The 22273-nt window shown below is 40.7% G+C and overlaps 2 protein-coding genes across 3 annotated transcripts; one reads left to right on the top strand and one right to left on the bottom strand.

Moving 5' to 3' along the window:
• Window positions 1-8201: 8201 nt before the first annotated feature.
• Window positions 8202-12372, bottom strand: LOC135635112 (hydroxyproline O-galactosyltransferase GALT6-like). The gene is made up of 7 exons (XM_065145978.1): window positions 11315-12372; window positions 10852-11081; window positions 10479-10766; window positions 10275-10403; window positions 9995-10168; window positions 9250-9357; window positions 8202-8652 (listed from the first exon to the last, which is right to left on the bottom strand). The coding sequence occupies exons 1-7, from the start codon at window positions 12186-12188 to the stop codon at window positions 8446-8448; spliced, it is 2010 nt and encodes a 669-aa protein (XP_065002050.1). The 5' UTR covers window positions 12189-12372; the 3' UTR covers window positions 8202-8445.
• Window positions 12373-13678: 1306 nt separating this feature from the next.
• LOC135635955 (uncharacterized) lies at window positions 13679-17561 on the top strand. 2 transcript variants are annotated; one of them, XM_065147438.1, is made up of 5 exons: window positions 13679-13823; window positions 13896-14034; window positions 14131-14247; window positions 14315-14399; window positions 17165-17561. In XM_065147438.1, the coding sequence occupies exons 1-5, from the start codon at window positions 13738-13740 to the stop codon at window positions 17332-17334; spliced, it is 597 nt and encodes a 198-aa protein (XP_065003510.1). In that variant the 5' UTR covers window positions 13679-13737; the 3' UTR covers window positions 17335-17561. The 2 variants fall into 2 exon arrangements, with proteins under 2 accessions (XP_065003510.1, XP_065003511.1); XM_065147439.1 differs by lacking the exon at window positions 17165-17561 and adding an exon at window positions 16395-17157.
• Window positions 17562-22273: the final 4712 nt, after the last annotated feature.

Below are 22273 nucleotides of genomic sequence, written 5' to 3'. Positions count from 1 at the left end.
AGTGCTCGAAATTGTTCGTGAAATCGCAGAGAGCAGTAGTGATGAGGGAGGTTTGCAGTAATGATAAAGTGCTCGAAATTAAACGCAAACCAGAGATTTAGAGTGGTTCGGTCAGACTTGACCTACTCCACTTTTGGCTTAAATTGTTCGTGAAATCGCAGAGAGCAGTAGTGATGAGGGAGGTTTTCCTTCAATGGGCGAAGGCCAAACTTCCCTCTTACAGTTTCTCTCCTTTTGGCAGGCTTAGGAGACAACCTTTACAGACCTTTCTCTCCTCACTTTACAATTGAAAACTTGAAGAACAGAAGGAGGAGACTTAAAGGCTTTACAACACTTTTGAGCTCTTTAGAATCACAGAAAAGATCACAATTTCGGTATGGGTCTGTGTCTTTTCAGTGCTGAATGGGTGGGGTATTTATAGGCCCCAACCCAATTCAAAATTCGAGCTCAAAACGATCAAATCGATCAAATCCCAGAATTCTGGGATCAGGCGGTTGCACCTCTCGACTGGAGAGGTGGCACCGCCTGGCAGAGCTCGAAGACTGAGCTCTGCCGATTGCTTCTCTCTGCCAGAGCTCGAAGACTGAGCTCGATGGTTGCATCACCTGGCAGAGCTCGAAGACTGAGCTTGGTGGTTGCATCACCTGGCAGAGCTCGAAATCTGAGCTCGGTGTTTGCATCACTTGGCAGAGCTCCAAACTGAGCTCAAGCTGATGCACCATTCTGCCAGAGCTCGAAAACTGAGCTTGGTGAATGCATCACCTGGCAAAGCTCGAGACTGAGCTCAGGCTGATGCACCACTCTGCCAAAGCTCGAAGACTGAGCTTGGTGGTTGCATCGCCTGGCAGAGCTCGGAACTTGAGCTCTGGCGGTGCAACCTCTTGGCTGGGGCGGTTGCACCACCCAGCCGTGCAGCCCTGGCGGTTGCACCTCCTGGCTGGGGCGGTTGCACCTCCCAGCCCCACAGCCCAGGCGGTTGCACCTCCTGGCTGGGGCGGTTGCACCTCTCAACCCCACAGCCCAGGCGGTTGCACCTCCTGGCTGGGGCGGTTGCACCTCCTGGTGCAATCAGGGTCCGAATGGTTCACTCCATTCGACCCACTTTGAATCTTTTCAGGGGCCCAATTGCCCCAAGATTAAGCTAATGGGATCACCTCCCATTTTCATGCTTAATCATCGTGCTAACTACGATTATCTCTAAGACAACTTCTGCAGCTTGCTCCGATGCGTCAATCGCTTCTTCCGGCGAGTTTCCTGCCAACTTCCGTCGATCAACCGATAACCCTCGGTGATCCTTCTGCGGACATCCGGCATACTCCTGGACTTTGCGACGATCCACTTGGCGAGTTCCGACGAGCTTCGCTTGGCAAGCTTCTGGACTTCTCGGATCTGTTCTCTCTGAACCTCCGACGACCGTCCGAACTTCCGTCGAACTCTCGAACTCCCAACGTGATCATGATCTTGACTCCGGCGCAACTCCTGCTGCTTGTCTTACTCTCATCGTAGTTAATCCTGCACACTTATCTCAACACATAGATTAGATAACAAATGACAATTGACTTCATCATCAAAATCCGAGATTCAACATGTTTAAGTTCATAAAGAGCTCTATTTAACTTGTATACTTTATCTTCTTATTCATGAATAATAAAACCAAGGGGTTATTGAATATATGCCTCTTTTTCAAGAACTCCATTAAGAAATATTGATTTGATATCTATTTATAAAATTTTTCATTTTATTTGAGCTGCTAGAGAGATAAGTAATCTTACTATCTCTAGTCGAGCAACTGGTGCAAATACTGTTAGGATCGAGAGCACTAAGAGGGGGGGGGTGAATTAGTGCAGCGGAAATCTTATAGCGATTAAAAACCAAAAGCTGCGTTCGTTCAAAAACTATTATGATGCAAAAGCAAATTCTCAGTTTGTATCTAAGTGCAGTTTGCGTCTAAGCGCAGATTGCGTCTAAGCGCAGTTTTGCGTCTAAGCGCAGTTTACGTCTAAACTCAGATTTACGTCTAAACGCAGTTTTACGTCTAAACGCAGATTTACGTCTAAACGCAGATTTACGTCTAAACGCAGATTTACGTCTAAACTCAGATTTACGTCTAAACACAGATTTACGTCTAAACGCAGATTTACGTCTAAACGCAGATTTACGTCTAAACTCAGATTTACGTCTTAAACTCAGATTTACGTCTAAACGCAGATTTACGTCTAAACGCAGTTTTACGTCTAGACGCATATTTACGTCTAAACTTTGAAACTTGTTTGTATACTCGCAGAAGGCAGTATGCAGTTGAAATCAAGACGTAAACGTGAACTGAAATCTGATGATTGAGCGAGGAAAGCCGATTTACGTCTGAATGCAGTTTTACGTCTAAATGTTGAAACTCGTTCGTAAAATCGTAGAGGAAAGTTTGCAGTTATCAATAGGATCAAAATGTAAGTGTAAACTGCAAAGAAGCTCGTTCGTAAAAGCACGGAAGACAGTTCTGCAGAATCAAACGTAAACGTAAACAGTAATGTATGAAAATACGAATTTACGTCTGAATGCAGATTCGGAAGAACAGCACTTAGAACTTGTTCGTGAAAGCGCAGAGAGCAGTAGCAATGGAGGAGGTTTGCAGTAATGATAAAGTGCTCGAAAATAAACGCAAACCAGAGATTTAGAGTGGTTCGGTCAGCCTTGACCTACTCCACTTTTGGCTCCCTCCACCGACGAGGTTGCCGACGTCAACTAGGTGCCTTCCTTCAATGGGCGAAGGCTAACTGCCCTTTTACAGTTTCTCTCCTTTTGACAGGCTTAGGAGACAACCTTTACAGACCTTTCTCTCCTCACTTTACAATTGAAAACTTGAAGAACAGAAGGAGGAGACTTAAAGGCTTTACAACACTTTTGAGCTCTTAGAATCACAGAAAAGATCAAGATTTCGGTGTAGGTCTGTATCTTTTCAGTGCTGAATGGGTGGGGTATTTATAGGCCCCAACCCAATTCAAAATTCGAGCTCAAAACGATCAAATCGATCAAATCCCAGAATTCTGGGATCAGGCGGTTGCACCTCTTGACTGGAGAGGTGGCACCGCCTGGCAGAGCTCGAAGACTGAGCTCAGGCGATTGCTTCTCTCTGCCAGAGCTCGAAGACTGAGCTCGATGGTTGCATCACCTGGCAGAGCTCGAAGACTGAGCTTGGTGATTGCATCACCTGGCAGAGCTCGAAACTGAGCTCGGTGGTTGCATCACCTGGCAGAGCTCCAAACTGAGCTCAGGCTGATGCACCTCTCTGCCAGAGCTCGAAGACTGAGCTCGGTGATTGCATCACCTGGCAGAGCTCGAGACTGAGCTCAGGCTGATGCACCTCTCTGCCAGAGCTTGAAGACTGAGCTCGGTGGTTGCATTGCCTGGCAGAGCTCGAAACTTGAGCTCTGGCGGTGCTACCTCTTGGCAGAGGAGGTTGCACCGCCCAGTCTAGCTCGAAGACTGAGCTCTGGGCGGTTGCACCTCTTGGCTGGGGCGGTTGCACCTCCCAGCCTCGCAGCCCTGGCGGTTGCACCTCCTGGCTGGGGCGGTTGCACCTCCCAACCTCGCAGGAAGACATAGCCTGGGCGGTGCTACCTCCAACCCTGGCGGTGGCACCTCTTCACTATTCCAGCTCACTTGGTTTGGCTCCAAACTTGGTCCAAACCAATCCGAACTTGGGCCTAATTGGCCCCTACTTGGGTTATAGGATTAACACCTAATCCTAACCCTAATTAACGTGCTAACTATGAATTTAAAGACATTTTCTAAGCTATTACAAAGTCCGCAAGTCAAGACTTCTTCTAGCGAGCTTCCGGCAAGCTTCCGGCGGTCTTCCGATGAACTCTCGGAAACCATTCTGCGGACTCCCGGCAAGCTCCTAGACTTCACGATTTGTTCTTAGCGAGTTCCAACGAGCTTCTTCGGCAAGCTCCGATCTTTCTCGGCGAGCTCCGCGAACTCCCAACGAATCTTCGGACTTCCGTCGAACTCTCGAACTCGCAACAAATCCTTCGCGCTTGACTCCGACACTTTGTTTCGCTTTATGTCTTCATCGTTATCATAGTTAATCCTGCACAATTAAAACAAAACTTCGATCGAGACAATTAATCCTAAGTAATTAACCAAGTTGTCCGGCATGTCATTGGTCCCTCGACGCTTCGTCTGATTCTTCGGCGCATCGTCCTCTCCTGCGGCCTATTGCCCAATCGGCCAGTTGACTCCGCAACTCCGATATCCTTGGCACAATACCCGCTCTTCTTGGCCCGATGCCCGAGTCCACGGCCCGAAGCCTTCTGTCGATACGTCGACCGATCCACTGGCCCGACGTCCAATCTTCTGACATGTTCCTTCGGCACAATATGATTTTCCTGCTTTAATTGTCTCATCCTGATCGAAGCATCCTGCGTCACTCAAAACGCAGATTAAATCATAAACATATATCAAGTAGTTTCATCATCAAAATACGATATTCAACAAATACTTCTTCATAGTTAATCTCATATTGTTGTTTGTATTCCTTTGCAATTAATCTGAGTCATGTATTTCTCCACCTCTCCTTTTGCATTTCTTTTTGTTTTGAAGATCTACTTAACACTGATAGCTTGGTGGTCTTCTGGAAGTGTAGTATGCTCCCATGTTTTATTTTTGTTAGTGGCATGAATCTCTTCATTCATAGCTTGTCGTCATTTTTCTTCTCTATAAGCTTCTTCGAAGGTTAATGAATCATATCCTACAAAAAGATAAAATAAAGAATGTTTATCATTATTAGTATCAATCCTTCGAGTCACATCATATAGCTCCTGAATTAGTCTTGTCCTTCTTATAATCGGACTTCTTGAATCATGTGACCTAGTTGATCTAGGTGATGATTCTGGCAAAGCTACTTCGGTGTTTGCTTGTATTATATCATCCTCTTATGAAGCCATAGCTTTCTTATGCTGCTCATTACTTTTCTAATTCCAAATCTATTGTTCATCAAACTCAACATCTTTTGATATCATAACTTTATTTGTGATAGGATTGTAGAGTTTGTAACCACTGGAATTCTCTAGATAACCTAGCAAAATACATTTCTGACTTTTATCCTTCAATTTTGTTCTCTTTTCTTATGGTATCTTATCAAATGTAACACTTCCAAAAATTCTCAAATAATCAACTCTTGGTTTTTGTAAGCTCCATGCTTCTTCTAGTGTAACATTACCGATTTGCTTTATCGGAAACCTGTTAAGCAAATAAATTGCACAAGCAACAACATCTCCCTAAAATTCTTTAGGAATTTTTTTTTCCTTTAACATGCAGAAGACCATATTAAAGATAATCTTATTTTTTCTTTTTGAGACACCATTTTGTTGAGGTGTGTATGGCATGATGAATTAATGTAGAATTTTATTATTTCTATAAAAACTTTCAAATTTATTTGATATATATTCACCCCCCTGTTCTTAAATATTTAATCTCATAATAACTTTGTCTTTCAACTAAATTCTTAAATTCTTTGAATTTATTTAAAACTTTTTTTCTTTTCTTTTAGTATGTATACCCAAGTTTTTGCCACTATGATCATGAAGGTAAGAAAATACCTGCTTCCTCTAAGTGATATTGGATTGATAGTGCCACAAACATCTATGTGCACTAGATCAAGTCGATGTCATGCTTTTTTTTATTCTTTTAACTTTGAAATGTTTTCTTTCTTGCCTACCCATGATACATACTTCACATAATTTTAATAGGTGATCAATTTTTGACATTCCTATCACTATATTATACTTCTCTAGAAGTTTCAAAACCTCAAAATTTAAGTGAGCATATCTAAGATGTCATAGTGTAGAAATATCCTCAATATCTATTTTAAAATAATTTAATTGATCAAAAATATTTAAATGTAGATGAAACATTCTATTCTTTGTTATTTTCACATGTGATATCAATGTTTTATTCTTGTCACGAATTGAGAGAGTCATATCTTTCATCTCAATATCATAATATTTTTCAAGTAATTTTCCCAAGCTTAAAATATTATTTTCATATCATAAATATAATAGACATCTGAAATGCATAATTCTTTACCATTATTTTTACCTTTGTCTCTTACTGGTATTTAAGATAAATCACCTAGACGAAGTTTCTTTACCTAATCAATACCACCGAATACTTTTTGAAGCATTTCCCAAGCCTCCTTTGAAGTATTTGCTTGAGCGATGATCTCGAATATTGTATCATCAAGCTCTTGATAGATCATGAACAAAGTTTTTTTCTCTTTTCTTCTATCTTTAAATTGCTTTTTTGCTTTTGCATTCATTGCTCGTTGGACTTGGTTCAACATATCCATCTTCTATAAACTCTCATACATCTTGAGAGCCTAGAAGAACCTTCATTTGGATGCACTATATATCTTTTTTTTTTTTTTTTTTTCAATCTGAGGATCTAAATTTGGATGGTACTTGGGGAAAAGACCATAGCTTAACCTGGCTCTGATAACAAATGTTAAACTTGATAGAAAAAAGGGATATAGTTATCAAACAAAGGAAGAGTATGATAAGCTTCAATCTTCTATATTTCTCTAGAAGGACTCTTTATATTTTCAGAAACTTTATTTATTTCATAACCCAACGGGATTTATATAGTCCCTAAGATACATTACGTTAATTATATTCAAAATGAATCATTCTCTTTCAAGGAACACTTTCAAAAATCATTAACCAATTTGATTTATCTTTCCATAGATATTTTTTTTTTTTTTTTTTTTGATATAACGAATATCCCTCTTGAACTATTGCAATTTGGTACAATGACACTTGAACTGATTTAATTCCAACAAAAGCAAACAAATGAGGCACACTAAAAGTCAAATAGCCTCTAATACCTTGACGATAAAGCCATTGTTTATGACTAATTACCTTGGCATATATTAAAATCAATTTCATGAAGTATTCAAAGATGAAATCAATTAGTAAGAACAACGATGCATGAACTGCCAGGATGAAAGGATGCATATATTGCTTCTCTTCATATTCATAAAATCTCTTTAGTTTCCTAATATTTCAATGATATGAGATTAACTATCTGGATTTTTTTTTTTTGCTAGTGAACTATATAAAAAATATTATTTTCTTAGTTGAATTAAGAATATTTAAATTTTTATTAAAAATAATTTTAGATACTCCTAATTTCTCATCAACATCTGCATGTCTCCTTAACATATGAATATAACATCTTATACGGCTTAACATTTTTATTTCATTTCAGGTATAAATTGTTTATATATTTTTATTTTTCAGATATAAACATTTATATATATTTTTTTTATTGTTCAACACTCAATTCGATAAAGCATGGCTGGTTTATGATGTACTTAAGCCTCCAGCAGCTAGTTTACCAATTATTTAATTGCAGATATTATTGGAAAAACATGTACTACTAAAAAAATGTCAATTTTGGGTCATAAGCTAATGATAACTAAAGCAATCTAACCAGCCAAGATGAAGACATAAAGAGGGGTCACAATGTGCTGGTGCATGCATGCAAGTCCTCTTCTTTCCTACCAAAGAAGAGAATATTCCTTTTCCATGGCCCCTTCCAGCTAATTCCCCACAAGTTTTGGGTTGTACAAATAGATTATTCTCTCAACTTCAATCAAGAAAGGTTGCTAAAATAATCTTTGCCATCTAGCTCAGAAATCATGACCACAATTTGCCAACTGTTGTCAATGAAGAAATAGCTAAATGGACAGTTCTTCTAGAGTTCTTGTAATGAGCACATGTTGGGGTCAATGGTGGTGAACAACCTAACTTTCAGCAACAAATAAACAAATGGCTTGTACTGTTGGGCAAATCCGTGTTGTAGATGCAGAAGTTGACATAAAGAGTCACTTGGTACCAAAAACAGCCAAGCAGTTGGTACATGGCCTCGAAAGGAACAGGAGAAAAGCCCTTGTGTTCACATAGGAAGAACTAAGTGAGTCTTTGACTTGAATACATGGGGAAAAGAGCAGACGGCAAACCAGACTTTGGAGACTAGATGAGGAGCAAAGATAACTTTTGCCACAAGCCTCGTTGTTCATAACTGGCAGGGAGCACTTGCACAGATAATGGATCTTATAAACTTTGCCAAAGATATGGTAGAAAAATGAGAATGGGAAAGAAAGTGATTTATGGATCCACAACATGAAACATCAGCATACATATATTATCTCGCTCTAGAGAGATAGATTTGGACAATGTAGCTTAAGAATCTTTCCATCTTTTTCTTTTCTTTTACATGTACAAGGAAGTAGCTGAATAGCACTTCCCCACAACACAAAGAGAATAAAATAATGAACAAATCTGGAAGGGGCGTTTGAATCAGATGAAACCCTCTTTTATGGCCCTCGAGAAGGGGCCTGTTATAGCTACAAAATTGGATTCTGAGCTGCCACTTGCACCAGTATCATCTCATGTTGCAACAGTGAGGTTTTCCTGCCTGTAACTTCTCCCACATGCACATCATCTGCCTCGGAGACTGGTAATGAGCCGTGTAATAATCATTAATGCAGCCGAACTGGCAAAACTTGAGGTTGTGGACATACTCCACAGGCTTCCTATTGTTGAAACTCTCAGTCCACATGCCCATGCTCACATCTTCCATCTTGAATAACTGCACAAAAGAAAACTTTTTAGAGCGTCTCAGAAAGTCCTAAAAGCCCAAAAACCTAAACCAATCTTTGTATGTATCTGACAAAGAATTATGTTTTCCATCTCCAGTTATACAAAATGGTATACATCATCCACTTCAACATTTATAACATTTTAAAGGCTTGCAATTTTATGGATCTTACAGCCGCGCATTAGAAAGTACCATCTGTTCTCTTTTGCTTCTTTCAAGAGAAAACTTTTTGTAATGTATGCTATAAAGGCCTGAAGATCATTAGAAAAATTATGCTATTTAAAGAATTGAAATTTTTGTACTATTCCCAGAAAAAGAAGAAATATTATCACTTCCAAGAAATATGAGAGCCAGTGAAGGACAAAAGGCCATTAACTAGTTAGGTTGATAAGCATGCATGTGTTCGTGAACTTTTTTCTTGTTCTTCCATGTCAAACAAACCAGTGCTACATCAAATCTTTTTAAAATAACACAAGGAGAATCTAGTTTAATTATGTGAATTATTAGTCAGACAGAAGTGGTCCTATAATTTTGAAGCAACAAAACTCTAAGAAATGATGCATTAAGATACAAGTTAATGGATCTTACTCTTAGTGTATGCTTCTCAAACTCCGAAATCACAAAATGTGCAATGTCAGCTGATACAACATAGCCTGGACCATTAGCATAAGGCGGATAATCCTCCTCTGGCCATTCCTGAAGCACAAAGTTGATATTACTTCACAACCTTAAAATAAAACAATAAGCATACTGCTTCATAGCCACATAGCCAGAAAGTAAAAACATATTGGTAGTTACAAGGAAGAAAAGCACCACAAAAATCAGAAGATTATTGGGTAAGAATTGCACCATTGCTACAAGATAAACAATATATTCTGTTTTGTCGTCCATTGAAACAAGGAGTAGCACAATAACGTAAAATAAGACATGCTGATAACTGATAACTACGCAATCAATTGATGTCCATAGGAAACTATGGTTCACAATTCACAAGAGTTTAAAGGTATGCAGTAATAATATGGATAATTGTATTCTACAACGTTTTTCCTTTTTTAAAGGGACATACAGCCAGATGGAACAATATTTATCGGCATACTTATGGTAGATATGTTTAAAGCGAAAAGTCTTGTAACCCAAAAAGAAAGTTTCCAGACTTGTTAAAAAGATTACTTGAGGAAAATAAACTATAAGATGCTAAAATTAATTGAAACAGAGATGCAACCAAGTAAAAACATACATATACTCTTGTCGCAGATATGCGGAGGCTTGCTTAAATAATAATTTAAACATATCTACAAATTAGTAAAAACTGTATACAGTAGACAGCACATACCTCATATGTGACTGCCCACTTTCCAGAACGCAAGGGCTTGTGGTAGTAATTAATATTCCCTATATAAAGGCTTTTATCAGCTGGAACTTTCTTTACTTCCTTTAGAACTGAGTCGAGTCTTACAAATGTGTCATCATCACACTTCATTATATACTTGGCAGATACTGTTCGAACCTATTTTGCAGAAGACAAAAGCAGAAAATGATTAACAACTACTGAGATAATACAGTACCAGCTTAAGCAGCTTAATCTCAACATTCATTAGACAAGATTCACTTACCCCATATTCGCATATTGCAATTGTCTTCAGCACAACTAGATCATAATTATCCATGAAAGGCACTATAACAATGTCCCCAAAGAACTCTGCCTCCTTCTTTAGCTCCATATTCACCTCCTTTCGACCATGCTGCCAATATTAGAACTATCAGATTCTGAACCAAAAACATAGAAACTCAAAGCAACTTGCAGCTGCAACAATTACCAGAGCAACAAAGAACCGAGCTACCACATTTGACGATCTCCTGACTGCAGACATCCATGATTTTCTCACAGCCATGCGTTCCGCAAAATGGTTTCCTGCAGAAAGTATGCCGATAAAGAGTTCGACAGGCTCATCAGTAAATGGAGGAGCCTGCCACTGAGCAGACAATTCTAGATGCCGTTGTGGGGCAAAACTAGGATGTGTGGAGGGCAATGAAGCAGCATATATTGAATCAATATCAAGGTCACCATTCAATGACAGTCCAGTGGCATCCTCCAGAACAAAACCCTGTAGGCAGGATACGGTCTTAGATCAGAATGTAAGATATTGTTCAGAGGCCAACCTAAGAGAGAACTTTTCAAGCTTAACTTACAGTGCGATAAGGGAAGGATGTTATATGCTTCCCATCAATATTCACATGAAAACCTTCTAAACCGGCACTAAGCGTTAGAACAAACAACTTGTCTTCTACAAATGGATATCGCCAATCAAGTGAGACCTTTGTTTGACGAATCAAACGGCTGAACCACCATGACATCTTAGATTCCTCCACTTGGTTATCATCATCACGAATCCATTTTTCACACTTCACCAGCCCATCAACTGCATTAGAACCTCCATATTAGATTCAATAATAAAAGAACGACTGAATTAAAAGTAAAAAAGGCATTCACAACGCTAATTCACATGCTCTCAAAATGGACTTTCTAAAGTTCAAATTAAATAGTCAATACAAAACAAGCCACAAGAAAATTAAAAAAAAAAATTGCAATAATATTCAGAAGCTCAAAAAGGGAATTAGATATTTTTGCCTACGAGTACGCTAGAAAATATACCAGTCTCCTCATCCGCCTTGGACTTCCAGCCCTCACACCGCTGAGGTGATCCCCACTGCATGCGATAGCAAGTATTCTGCTCAATCACCGGCTTCCCGCTCCAATCACCCTTCAATCGGGGGTTGAAGTGGAGGATCCTAGGCGGATCTTCACCATCCACCGTCTTGAGCCCCTGCAGCTCCATCATGAACTGCGACACCATAATAGCCTGTTCACCTTCCTTCAAAGACGAAATCTTTGGGTCATATTCGGCGTGCGCCCGGCGCGGCCTTGCCACCAGAGTAATATGGGAACCCAACGTGAGCCCACAGGGGAGCACCAACACTCTCCCTCGCTCCTGGAACTCTGCGCCCGACAGCATGATCGAGTTTGGGCATCTCTCCTCTGCCCGGCTCTCTTGCAGTGGTGCCGCTGCAGATGGCGCCGGTGAAGCTTGCAGCTCCTCAAAATACCTCTTTCCCACCTCCCACGCGTCCCTCGCCGACTTGTGGAGCTCCGAGAAGGCTCCAATTCCGCTGGCGTTGAGCTCCATCAGCGCCAACCCAGACAAGGCCGGCAAGCGACGGCCCCGCCGATCGGGTGGCGGCCGTCGCTGGAAGGGAGCGGGGGAGGACTGCGCCTGCCGATAAGGGAATATGAAGGGGCGAACCGGTGCATACTTCCCCTGGCTCTCCTCCTCGCTGTCGAGTGCGACCCGGCGGGCGACGACGTCGCTTCCGATAAGCCCGCCGGCTCCAGGCGCGAAGCGGCGGGATACGAAAGGGAGCTCGCAGAGGAGTAGGAAGGAAAGGTAAAGTAGCCCTACAACGAGCAGGAACTGCACAAACCTCTTCCGACTCACAAGAATCGACGATTCCAGCTTCGATCTCCTCATCGCTCCACCTCCGGCGCCTGCTCCCCGCTCCAACCAAGGATCGAGCCCGTGATCGATCGGAAACAACAGCGCACCCCTCGCGAAACCAAACTCGCAACCCCGAAAGGACCAGATTGGCTTCGGGCGGAAAGAGAAGAACCCCAGCTCTCGTCGCTATCCCTAACCCTAGAGAATTCGGACCAACATGGACGACGAGAAGAGAAGATATAGCCGTTTGAACCTTCGAGGTCCGTTATTTTCTTTTTTCTTGACCAGCCTAAAAATTCGAACATTTAGCTTTTCTATCCACTGAATGCCTCAAAAACAGCAAAATCCATAGTAACCAAGTAACAACACTACACGTCATCAACACCGCGTGAGTGCCAGTCTCGTCTTTGCTGCGCCCTGATGTTCCCTGTCGGTGCTAACTTTTTGTTCGAAAAGAAATGGTCAAAAAAACAAAAAAAATAAAACACCGTGTCAGACTTGTTCTTTGAATGACAAACATGTGTGTCGTTGCAACGGCGCGGGCTTTAATGCTACTAATTAGTCTCCGAGGCCGAACACGACACGACTGACGGCAGTTTAGTCGCTGCTCGACGCGTTCGTCACGCTTAAGCCGTAAGCAACAAAAAATATAAGCACTTCATGTATGACATTAATTACAATTTTAGGTCAACCAATAGTCAATTAGAGAGCCTAATCAACAACTCATTGGAAGGAATGTTTGTTAGCAGGGAGGAGCGGGACCGACTGCCACCTGGCAACAGCGAAACGCGGAGGGGGGCGGCGGTGGCAGGGCGTCGGCATTGATTGGTTTTGGGCCCACCAGGAATTGTCATTGAAGTGCCCCGTCATACGTGTTGTTACCGTTGCATGCAAAACAGAAAACAGAAAACAGAAAACGAAAACATTTTTGGATCGTTTTCCAACGGGCTCCGAACGTCGCGTGCGGTGTGTGCAGAGGGTGTGATGACAGATGGAGAAGGATGGGGCATCTTTTGATTCTTTCTCTTCTTCTTTTGGATTTGAATTAAGTAATTACATTAAATCGAAGTTTGCAACAATAACAAAAAATATATATAATGTCTCAACCAAATCGCTGTGTTAAGTTTCATATGAGATAATATATCTAACTAAATTAAGGAATATTAATAATTAAGGTAAATTTAAACATGGTTGTAGTATTTTTAAATAGACTTAAAATATGTGACGCAAGACACTATAACCGATTTGGCGAACTAAAACGATAGAGTTCTATACAAAAACATGATTCCATCAGACAGATTTAATTAGAATCGGTGTCGATTAACTCGGAACACTAATAGTTCTATTGACAACCCTGAATGCGGATCCAATATTTGGGTCGGACTCAAATTCCCATGACGGCCTGCTTAGGCCCGCCTTCCCAGGCCACATAACGGTCCGTGTGGCACGTAACAGCCTGACGGCCCGTTTTTGCAGCTATAGAAGGGTCCGTGTGGTACATGACGGCCTGACTCGGCCCGTAATCTCAGGCCTTTCCTCGTCTCCGTCTCTCTCTCTGTCTCTCTCGCGACGGGGGAATCCAATGCCTTCACCATCGTCATGGAGTTGCATTCTGATGTCCCTGATCCGGTGCTTCTTCGTTGCCTCCTCCCTCCCCCTCACACACAGGTTTGTCTCGCTCCTCCGATTGCGCCCCATATCCGCTTCTCGTAGCCGTCATCACTTCCTTCGTCACTGCAGCTCGGATGTGAAGGCGCTGAAGGTCGGTGAAGAAATTAAGGGCGAGACAATGCCATTGAACTCCGGACAACGCACCTACGAGCTGCTCGGCCTTAGAAGATCCGCGTCCTACGAAGTCAAGATATCATATCCGGCCTCTGTTTGTTCTTTTGCCCCAATGAGCTCTTGCTTTGCCTTTTTCTTTTAGTTTCTTATGAAGATCATCTTGATCTCATTGAACTTAACATTGCAATAGATACCTGCTAGCTTCTCCATTCAACTGCAGACGACCTTGCCGGAACTTTGGTCGAGAAAGAATAGGAGATTGCTTAATACGGAGAAACTAATTTTTAAGGCTGATAATGACGAATCAGTAAGCAATGTTGGCTTGTTCTGTTCGTTGATTTTGTTTCTGATTTGATATGATGCTTTGCACGTAGGCTTTTGTTATTTTGACGGTCGACGCTGCCGGGGTTGTTGCCAAGCCAAATGTGCCGGAGAGAGAACTGGTCATCTATAACATCGGTATGTGATGAATAAATTGACATTTTTGTCTTATGGTTTCGGGGAGTTATGATCATTATAAACAATAATCTTCTGTGTCCTTGTGCCATCAAAAGTACATAAGAAAACGTGTTAGAGATTGGAAGAGAAATTCAAATTTTCTTCATCCTAGCATGACACTTTTATTGATTTATATTGTTTAATTTGTGTAAATAATTTAGCCTTTATAATTGTTGCTTTTGTTTAATGACAAATTGAATGCAATGATTGTTTTAACTGTTTTGCTTTTCTTATTATGGTTTTTCATTTCATATCTCCACTGTTGTTACAAAACAAGAAACCTATATACTGAAGCTATGATCTTTGCTTTGAGTTTAAGATCGAAAAAAAGAAACTGATCTTTGTTAAGCCACATAATATTATGGTTTTCTTCTATTGTTTTGTTGTTTTGATCTGAAAGAGACTTAAGTCTCTCCATGAAGATTTCTTTTAAATTCTCTCTTCATTTTCATTTAAATTCTTGTGTTATTATGATCACATCTAATCTTATCCGAGCTCATAACACAATCAACTTCAACTATAGAGACCACTAATAGAGTTATCATATGGTAAATAACCGAGACACACTCTAAGTTCCTTTTGGACCTTGTTTAGGCTTTCAAAGAGTAAAATTCTTAGTCGTTTCTGACCTGAGGAGCATGTATGTAGAGAAAATGGTCCACCGAATGTATACTACTAACTATGGTCACATCTATGATGGGTCTTTCTTGCATGATCTCTCAACTTTGGGACACTATTCACCTTTCTGTTCCTGAACATAGAACATGACATCTTCATCAACATTCATGAGATTTTTTCCCATGAATGTGGTTCAGCTATAAAGCCAGGAAGAGTTGATAGAGTTCTCTTTTTGATCTTCAACTAGTGGCCAGACTCATCCAGAGTATTTTCCTAGCAAGTCTAATAAATTTTTCCTCACCTAGTGTACTCATTGAGGTTCCTTTTTACCATATTTTTTCATCTTTCTTCAGTTCTTCATTTTTACCATATTTTTTATCATCAGCGTTCTTTTGTCTTGTGCAAATACTTATCATTTCAGTTTCAGATCTGTCCTACATGGATCCACTCATATTGTCTTCCATGTTTTATAACCTCTAGTTCTATTGGTCTGTGAAATTTTGCAATGTCTGCAATAGACCTGAACATGCCTTCTGATTCTTCTATGTGGCACATGTGCACTCAGTAACATTTTCAACAAAGTATGTACTTCAGCTTGCCATTATCTTGAGAAAATTTTAATTAACAGTATCATTTTTTACTTTTTTTCAACAATAATTTGTTTAAAATATTTTTTTTTGTGCCTTACCCACATGAAAAATATCGATTGTAGTTTGAAGTTTAGACGTGAAATCCTTGAAAAGAAGAAAATGTTGCCCACTTCTATCTTGACTAAATTTCGTTGTTGCCTCTCTGTGATATTTATGTCAAGTAGCTCATGGATTGTCAGAATGAACACCCATTTTAGTAAGTCTTCCAAGTATGATATGGAAAAACAAACAAACTAGGGGAACAAAATAAATGGAAGCATTCAATTCATACCGCTTCAGTATACCTTGTTCTACATACTGCCCATCATGTTACATACTAATTTTTTCACAGTTGGTATATGACGAAATCATCTTCCTTGGTGGTCACTTCTTTATGCCAGTTAAGTTAGGGATGCCAAGCTCTAGATACATTTTAAAGTGTGTTCATTTTATAGCATTCTTGTTCCTTCATACTTGAGACGGCTCCATCAAGCGAACCCAATTGTGGCCCTGTTGTCATTGATCAAAATGCCTTGTATACCTGTTGCTTAGCAATATCTTGAGTTTTAGGAAGAAAAAGAGAGATGCATTGCCTTTCATTAAGATTAATAGTCAAATAATTGATATTGGGCTGTAGTCTTTTCTTATGGAAGTATAATATTTGGAACATGGAGAGTAAGCATGACAATATTTTGAAATGAATGTCCAGGGCCTTCAAAACTGAAACCTTATTCACAACCCTTCAAGTAAGGTTATAAGCTTTCCAATGTAGCAGTTGTTTTCAAGATTGCTGGAGCCATGAGTCTTTCAGTTGCTTCATGGATTCAAGACAAGCTGCTTTTCAGTGTGAGCTAAAAGAACCTTATTAGCTGTAGAAGATATAAAAATGAAAAATAATATGGTAGGGAAGAAAAAAGAGATTATGGTAGCACTAGTTCCAACATAGTGAAGGGAAAGACCTAATTTCTGAGGTATGTGGACTTAACAACCTAGCTTATCAGGTGAAATTTTTTTTTTTTTTTGGTTCTTGATAGTAATAGTGGATCTGTGGATGTTGTTTGTCTTAATGTTATGACATTTATTTTAATCTAAATTACCAGTGACATGGAACAAAATGGAGTGCCAACTGACACGTAGATAAAACAAAATTCTACAATTTATTGATTAAATTGATATCACAGAATAATAGGTGACTTGCAAACTTTTATGTTTGAGCACATATTAATATAATTGTTCAGCTGCAGAAATTAAGTAAAATGCTGTGTTTGTGGATATTTCCTTGTTAACATTTTGCCATTTATTGATTTTCCATATTTAGTTGCATTTAAGACTGGAGACAGTTTGATGGCCATCTGCATCTTGGATGGTAAATTAGAACATCTTTATGCTTAGAACAGACATTCTAAATACGTTCTCAACGCAGACTAGTATCCTTTTGGGCTTTTATTTTAGTTGCACATTGTGTTCTCGTTTTTGCAGTTTGTGATGAACTAATGTTAGGGATTCCACATGGTGCTTGGTGGGTTGGAGTTGCAGCTCTTCTCTGTTTGTTGCTGGGCATCCTTATTCCCAGTTTCTTCCCGCTTCATCTATTGCTCAAAGATGAAGACCTAGAATCAGAAAATATAGCTTTGACTAAGGTTTCATGATTCGGATATGGCAGTTTTTAGACATTCAAATTTGAAAGTTGCAACTTGTATATAGATGGCACTTTGGCCTGATCTGTGATTATGTTTCTCCCTTTTTGTTGCTTGCTTTATGTAGGCAAATAGTTCTTTGAGGCACTTTCCCTTTCATTGGTGGGACTTGTAATCAAATTCTGTTGGTATGTCATGGCACTAACCTTGGCTATATCAGATCATAGTTTTGAATGATATGCATCTGCACACTCAAAAACATTCAAGGAATGTGAGACAAAGGAGCTCAGAGGCATGATCATAATCATCTGTATTGATCTGATGTTTCTTTTTGTCATTCATCTACAGTTGATTGAATCAATCTTCTCATGTGGGGTCGAACATGATCAGGTCAGATCTTTGATCAAAATCTTGGGTTTGAATCAGCTTTAAATACATATTTAGTTCAACAGTATTGAGTTATTTCTAGGATATATATCAAAAAAGTTTGTCTATGAATTACTCCAAATATCTTTTTTTTTCTATATTTTATGTTTGGAGTTATTAGGAAATATAAAAAAATATTTACAATTAATTTGATGTTGCTTCAATAAAGAAAGGATAAAATGAGGAAGGATCGTTTAATTTGATATAAATATATGTTGAAGAGACCTAAATGATTATTACCTATATTTGATTATGATTATAAAAAAAGATAAATAATCATAATCAAATATATAACTTTTTATGGATTTTAAATATTTTCTAACTCTCCAAAAAATTAAACTATGACATAAGTTTCTTACATCTATATTCGTTTATAATAATCATCAGAGGAGTCTTGTCGACTCCAAAGTGTAGTTTTTCTATAAAAATAGATTGAAATGAGATATATGCTATGAGATACGAGTACTTTTTACCTATGATATGTGATTTGCAGTAATCTCATTCCCTACTCTCCCTTCGTGTGTCGTGTCACAAAAATATAATCAATCCACTTTGAGATTCTCCCCTTTTATTAAGTTAAAAACCAAAATAACAAAATCATATAACTAATATAAATTTAAAATATACATAATGTAATATCCTAAGGAAAAAATTAAACAATATAATATAAACACCATAAACTTAGAAAACATAATTATAAAATGTATAAGATTAAATAATATTAAAATAATAAAATAAATATAAAGTAGTATATACAAAGTATGATATTAATAATATTGATAAAAGATACAAGATATATTCCGATGTTCTCCTCATTTATACATGTTAGAAGGGAAGATTTTCCTCAATAGAACAGCGAGATTGCTAGTCATAGGTGCCAAGCAAGCCAATCACGTGAGTGATGGCACGTGTGACTTAATACAGAATCTTTTTGCTTATTATATTTTGGCGTATATCACTTTATAACTATTGCATAAATGCATATATATATATATTGTGATGTCCTTGGATTTGTGCAATGGGAATTGGATCGTGATGAGATCACGATAATGAGATCGATTCACCTTTAAACACATATCCTAAATAATCCCGGTCATAGGTTACTCGAGAGGGATATCGTGATAACCGGATAGACTGGTGTGCTGTATACCCGTTCATATGATGGATGTAGCTGGTCTCATAGCTGCTCGTGTAGGGACACTAGGGATACAGTACAAGTGCTCATTAGAGAATGAGTTCACTGATTGATCCGCTTACGGAATGCTGGATGGTTGATGATGCCTTATTGTCAGACAGCGATTCCGTAGTCCTAGTGGTGTATCTGGTCCTTAGACTTGAGACACCAAGGATGTCCTGTATCAGTGCTCCACTCTTTGATACCAGACTTATAGGTTTGGCTGTCCCAGATCTAGTACAGCTGGTCATTGGGAGTGGTAGTCGATCTTACGAGGGCTATTGAGTGTCGACAGAAGATCATCCACTCTCGGCGTCATGAGAGGAATATCCCATGTGTTCATGCTCAGACAAATCCCTGGCCAAGGTCATTCGGGTTGAGAGAGAAAGAGTTCTCCAGGAGAATCCGATTAGAGCGAGACTTGAGTAGAAACCGTATGGGTCTAATAGCACCATGCTCGATATACGGTCTCTGGGATATTAGATGGATGAGGGACTATAGGTACATGGTAACTGAGGATAGACAAGTCCAATGGATTGGATTCCCTTGTATCGTCTGGGGACTACGGCGTAGTGGCCTAGTACGTCTGTAGTCGATGAGTCGAGTGAATTATTACAGAGATAATAATTCACTGAGTTAGAAGGAGTTCTGACAGGTATGACTCACGGCCAGCTCGATATTGGGCCTAGAGGGTCACACACATATGGTAGGCATTGCGATGAGTAGAGGTTCGGATATCAGATATCCGACGGAGCCCTTGTCTTATTGGATGCAGATCCAATACCCACTAGGGAAGGACCCATTAGGGTTTGACACGGGATCTCTATAAATATGAGGGATTCACAGCCTTATAAGCTAGAGCCTTTGCTTGCCTTTCCTATTCTCCTCTTCCTCTCCACCTCAGATCAGGCCTGGAGTTTTGAGGAGCGTCGTCGCAACCCTGCTGTGTGGATCACCGCTAGAGAGGAGGACGCTTGACCTCCTTCACCCTCTCCTAAGGATCTGCAAGGAAACAAGGATATACGATCTCCCTAGGTAACACAATCTCTATACGCAGTTTTATATTTTGCGGATTTTGCACACCAATCTTCGCACGACGACGAACATCTTTTTGGGAATCGGGGATTTTTGTTTTCTTGTTCTTCCGCTGCGCATATGACGTCGCCCCCCATGATTTCCCAACAGTGGTATCAGAGCCAGGTTGTTCGTGCGAATGATTAGTTTTGAACTGCGTGTGTTGTGTTTAGGAAGAATTTTGACGTCAAAATCGTTGACGCAAAAGCGAGAAAGGGCAGCAACAGTTGCTGCCCTCGATCTGCGTGCGTGAAGAGCAGCCGAAGGCGGGCAGCACAGGGGCTGCGTCTGCAGTAGCCGGCCGACGGCCTGCTTGCAGCAGGCTTGCTGCCGGCGGGGCTGGAAGCCCACTGGCAGAGGCGCCGCAGGGCAACGGCGCTTGCCGCCGCAGCTCCCACGGGCGAAACCCCCCCCCCCCACAGGGGCGGCCGCCCGGCGGGACAGCACCGCCTGCGGAGGCAACGGCGCCCGAAGGGGGCGCCCACCCGCAGCGGCATCGCCGCCAGCGGGTGTGCCGCCTGCAGGAGAGGGCAGTGCCCTCGCCCCGCCGCACAGGCCGCCGCCGGTAGTGTGGCGGCGGCGGCAGCAGCGAAAGGGGGAAAGGGCATTAGGGTTTTCTGGCCAAAAGATAGTTTTGCCCCTCGGAATTTGAGAAATTCCAGTTTCTGTCTTTTGTCCAAATTACGAAAATACCCCTATAAATTTAGAAATTCCCTACATGTCTCTGATTTCAGAAAATATTAATTAATTAAAAGGTTTAGTTGATTATTATTTTTATTATTATCTAGTAGTCCTATATGATGATGATTATTTATACATGTGATGTATGATGCGTGGACGGATGATCATGGACCGTGTGATGTGTGTACTTGTGATTATTATTATTGAGGTCTGCGAGCCTCCATTATATTTCTCATTTATTGTCGGGCCTGTGTGTCTATGATTAAGTTGTAATCACATGAGGAGGCGCAGCGGGAGCGTGGATGTGATAGCGGGACCCACGAGACGGATGATCGTGATGCATGGAGATGCATCAAGATGTCGACGGAACCGACGAGGACGAGATGGACGATCACAGGGCATGGAGATGCACCGTTGCACACATAGATCTTGATGTAAGTGATTAGGCCTACTGGCTCGGGCCTAATCATATTAGGTTGTGGTCCATGATCATCCGGTGTGATTGCTTATACACATACTAGATATGTATATATATTTGCATGCGATGTAGATATATATTAAATATGTATATGTGTGACATGTCATATTAGGAGACCAAAGCATAGAAACATCTCTCGATAATATTAAGTCGGTAAACGTGAGGCAATTAGATTGACCAACGTGGCCTTCCATCGTTATAAGTAGGAACCGATTCCCGGTGTAGGTTGAGTTGGTCGAGTCCCTCGAGACTCACCTATATCGCGATCCGCTATCTTGCTTACGACATAGAGATGTCACCGGTGACCTAAGGGCATGGTATACTTGGTCGAGTCCCTCGAGGGTATATCATCAAATCAGACTCATCTTGTAATGAAGGTGTTGACTTAATCGAGAATCATGGTTGATCGAGTCCCTCGAGGCCATGGTGATTCGGAGGCCGAACAGGACGGGAATCACAAGGAGTTGTGATCGGCAAGAGTTGCCTACCTTTTAAGCTTAGTGTGATTGGTCGAGTCCCTCGAGGTTACACTAAGACGCTGATTGGATCCTGATCCCCACTAGAAGTTTGCCGGAGACTTCCGTTTCACGTGCTGAGGGTGTCGCGTGACTCGTTAGTAAAATAGTGGGAGCATATTAAGATAGAAGTTCATATCTTGATAGTTTATTTCTTGCAAAATCTGCATGTTATTCATTTCTGCTACATCTTTATTTTCAGAAAATGTTGCTTTCAAATCCCTTACGTGGCATACTTGACGTCAACTGCCTCACTGGTCCAAATTATATGGATTGGCTCCGTAACTTGAGAATTGTTCTCACAGCAGAGAAAATCGTGTACGTCCTTGATACAGTGATGCCTACGCCCGAAGAAGGGGCAAGCGAGGATGAGATCGCTCGCTACGTGAAGTACATTGATGACTCCACTCTTGCTCAGTGCTATATGTTGGGCTCTATGACTCCAGAGTTACAGAGACAACATGAAAAGATGGATGCCAGATCCATTCTCCTACATGTCCGCAAATTGTTTGAGGAACAGGGAAGGACTCAACGATATGAGATATCCAAGAGCCTTTTCCGCGCTAGGATGACTGAGGGGACACCGGTTCAGAACCATGTCCT

This window comes from Musa acuminata, chromosome BXJ3-4 (assembly GCF_036884655.1).
Source record: "Musa acuminata AAA Group cultivar baxijiao chromosome BXJ3-4, Cavendish_Baxijiao_AAA, whole genome shotgun sequence".
Lineage (NCBI taxonomy): Eukaryota > Viridiplantae > Streptophyta > Magnoliopsida > Zingiberales > Musaceae > Musa > Musa acuminata.
The sequence above is the reverse complement of the archived record's forward strand: the minus strand, read 5'-3'. Positions and strand labels throughout refer to the sequence as shown.

Coding starts and splice junctions, on each gene's coding strand:
- LOC135635112 (XM_065145978.1), bottom strand. CDS start 12,188: ATGAGGAGATCGAAGCTGGAATCGTCGATTCTTGTGAGTCGGAAGAGG. Junction 10,404..10,478: donor CTCGGTTCTTTGTTGCTCTG/GTAATTGTTGCA, acceptor TAATATTGGCAG/CATGGTCGAAAGGAGGTGAA. Junction 8,653..9,249: donor TTGAGAAGCATACACTAAGA/GTAAGATCCATT, acceptor TCTTTTGTGCAG/TTATTCAAGATGGAAGATGT.
- LOC135635955 (XM_065147438.1), top strand. CDS start 13,738: ATGCCTTCACCATCGTCATGGAGTTGCATTCTGATGTCCCTGATCCGG. Junction 13,824..13,895: donor TCCCTCCCCCTCACACACAG/GTTTGTCTCGCT, acceptor TCGTCACTGCAG/CTCGGATGTGAAGGCGCTGA. Junction 14,400..17,164: donor ACTGGTCATCTATAACATCG/GTATGTGATGAA, acceptor TCGTTTTTGCAG/TTTGTGATGAACTAATGTTA.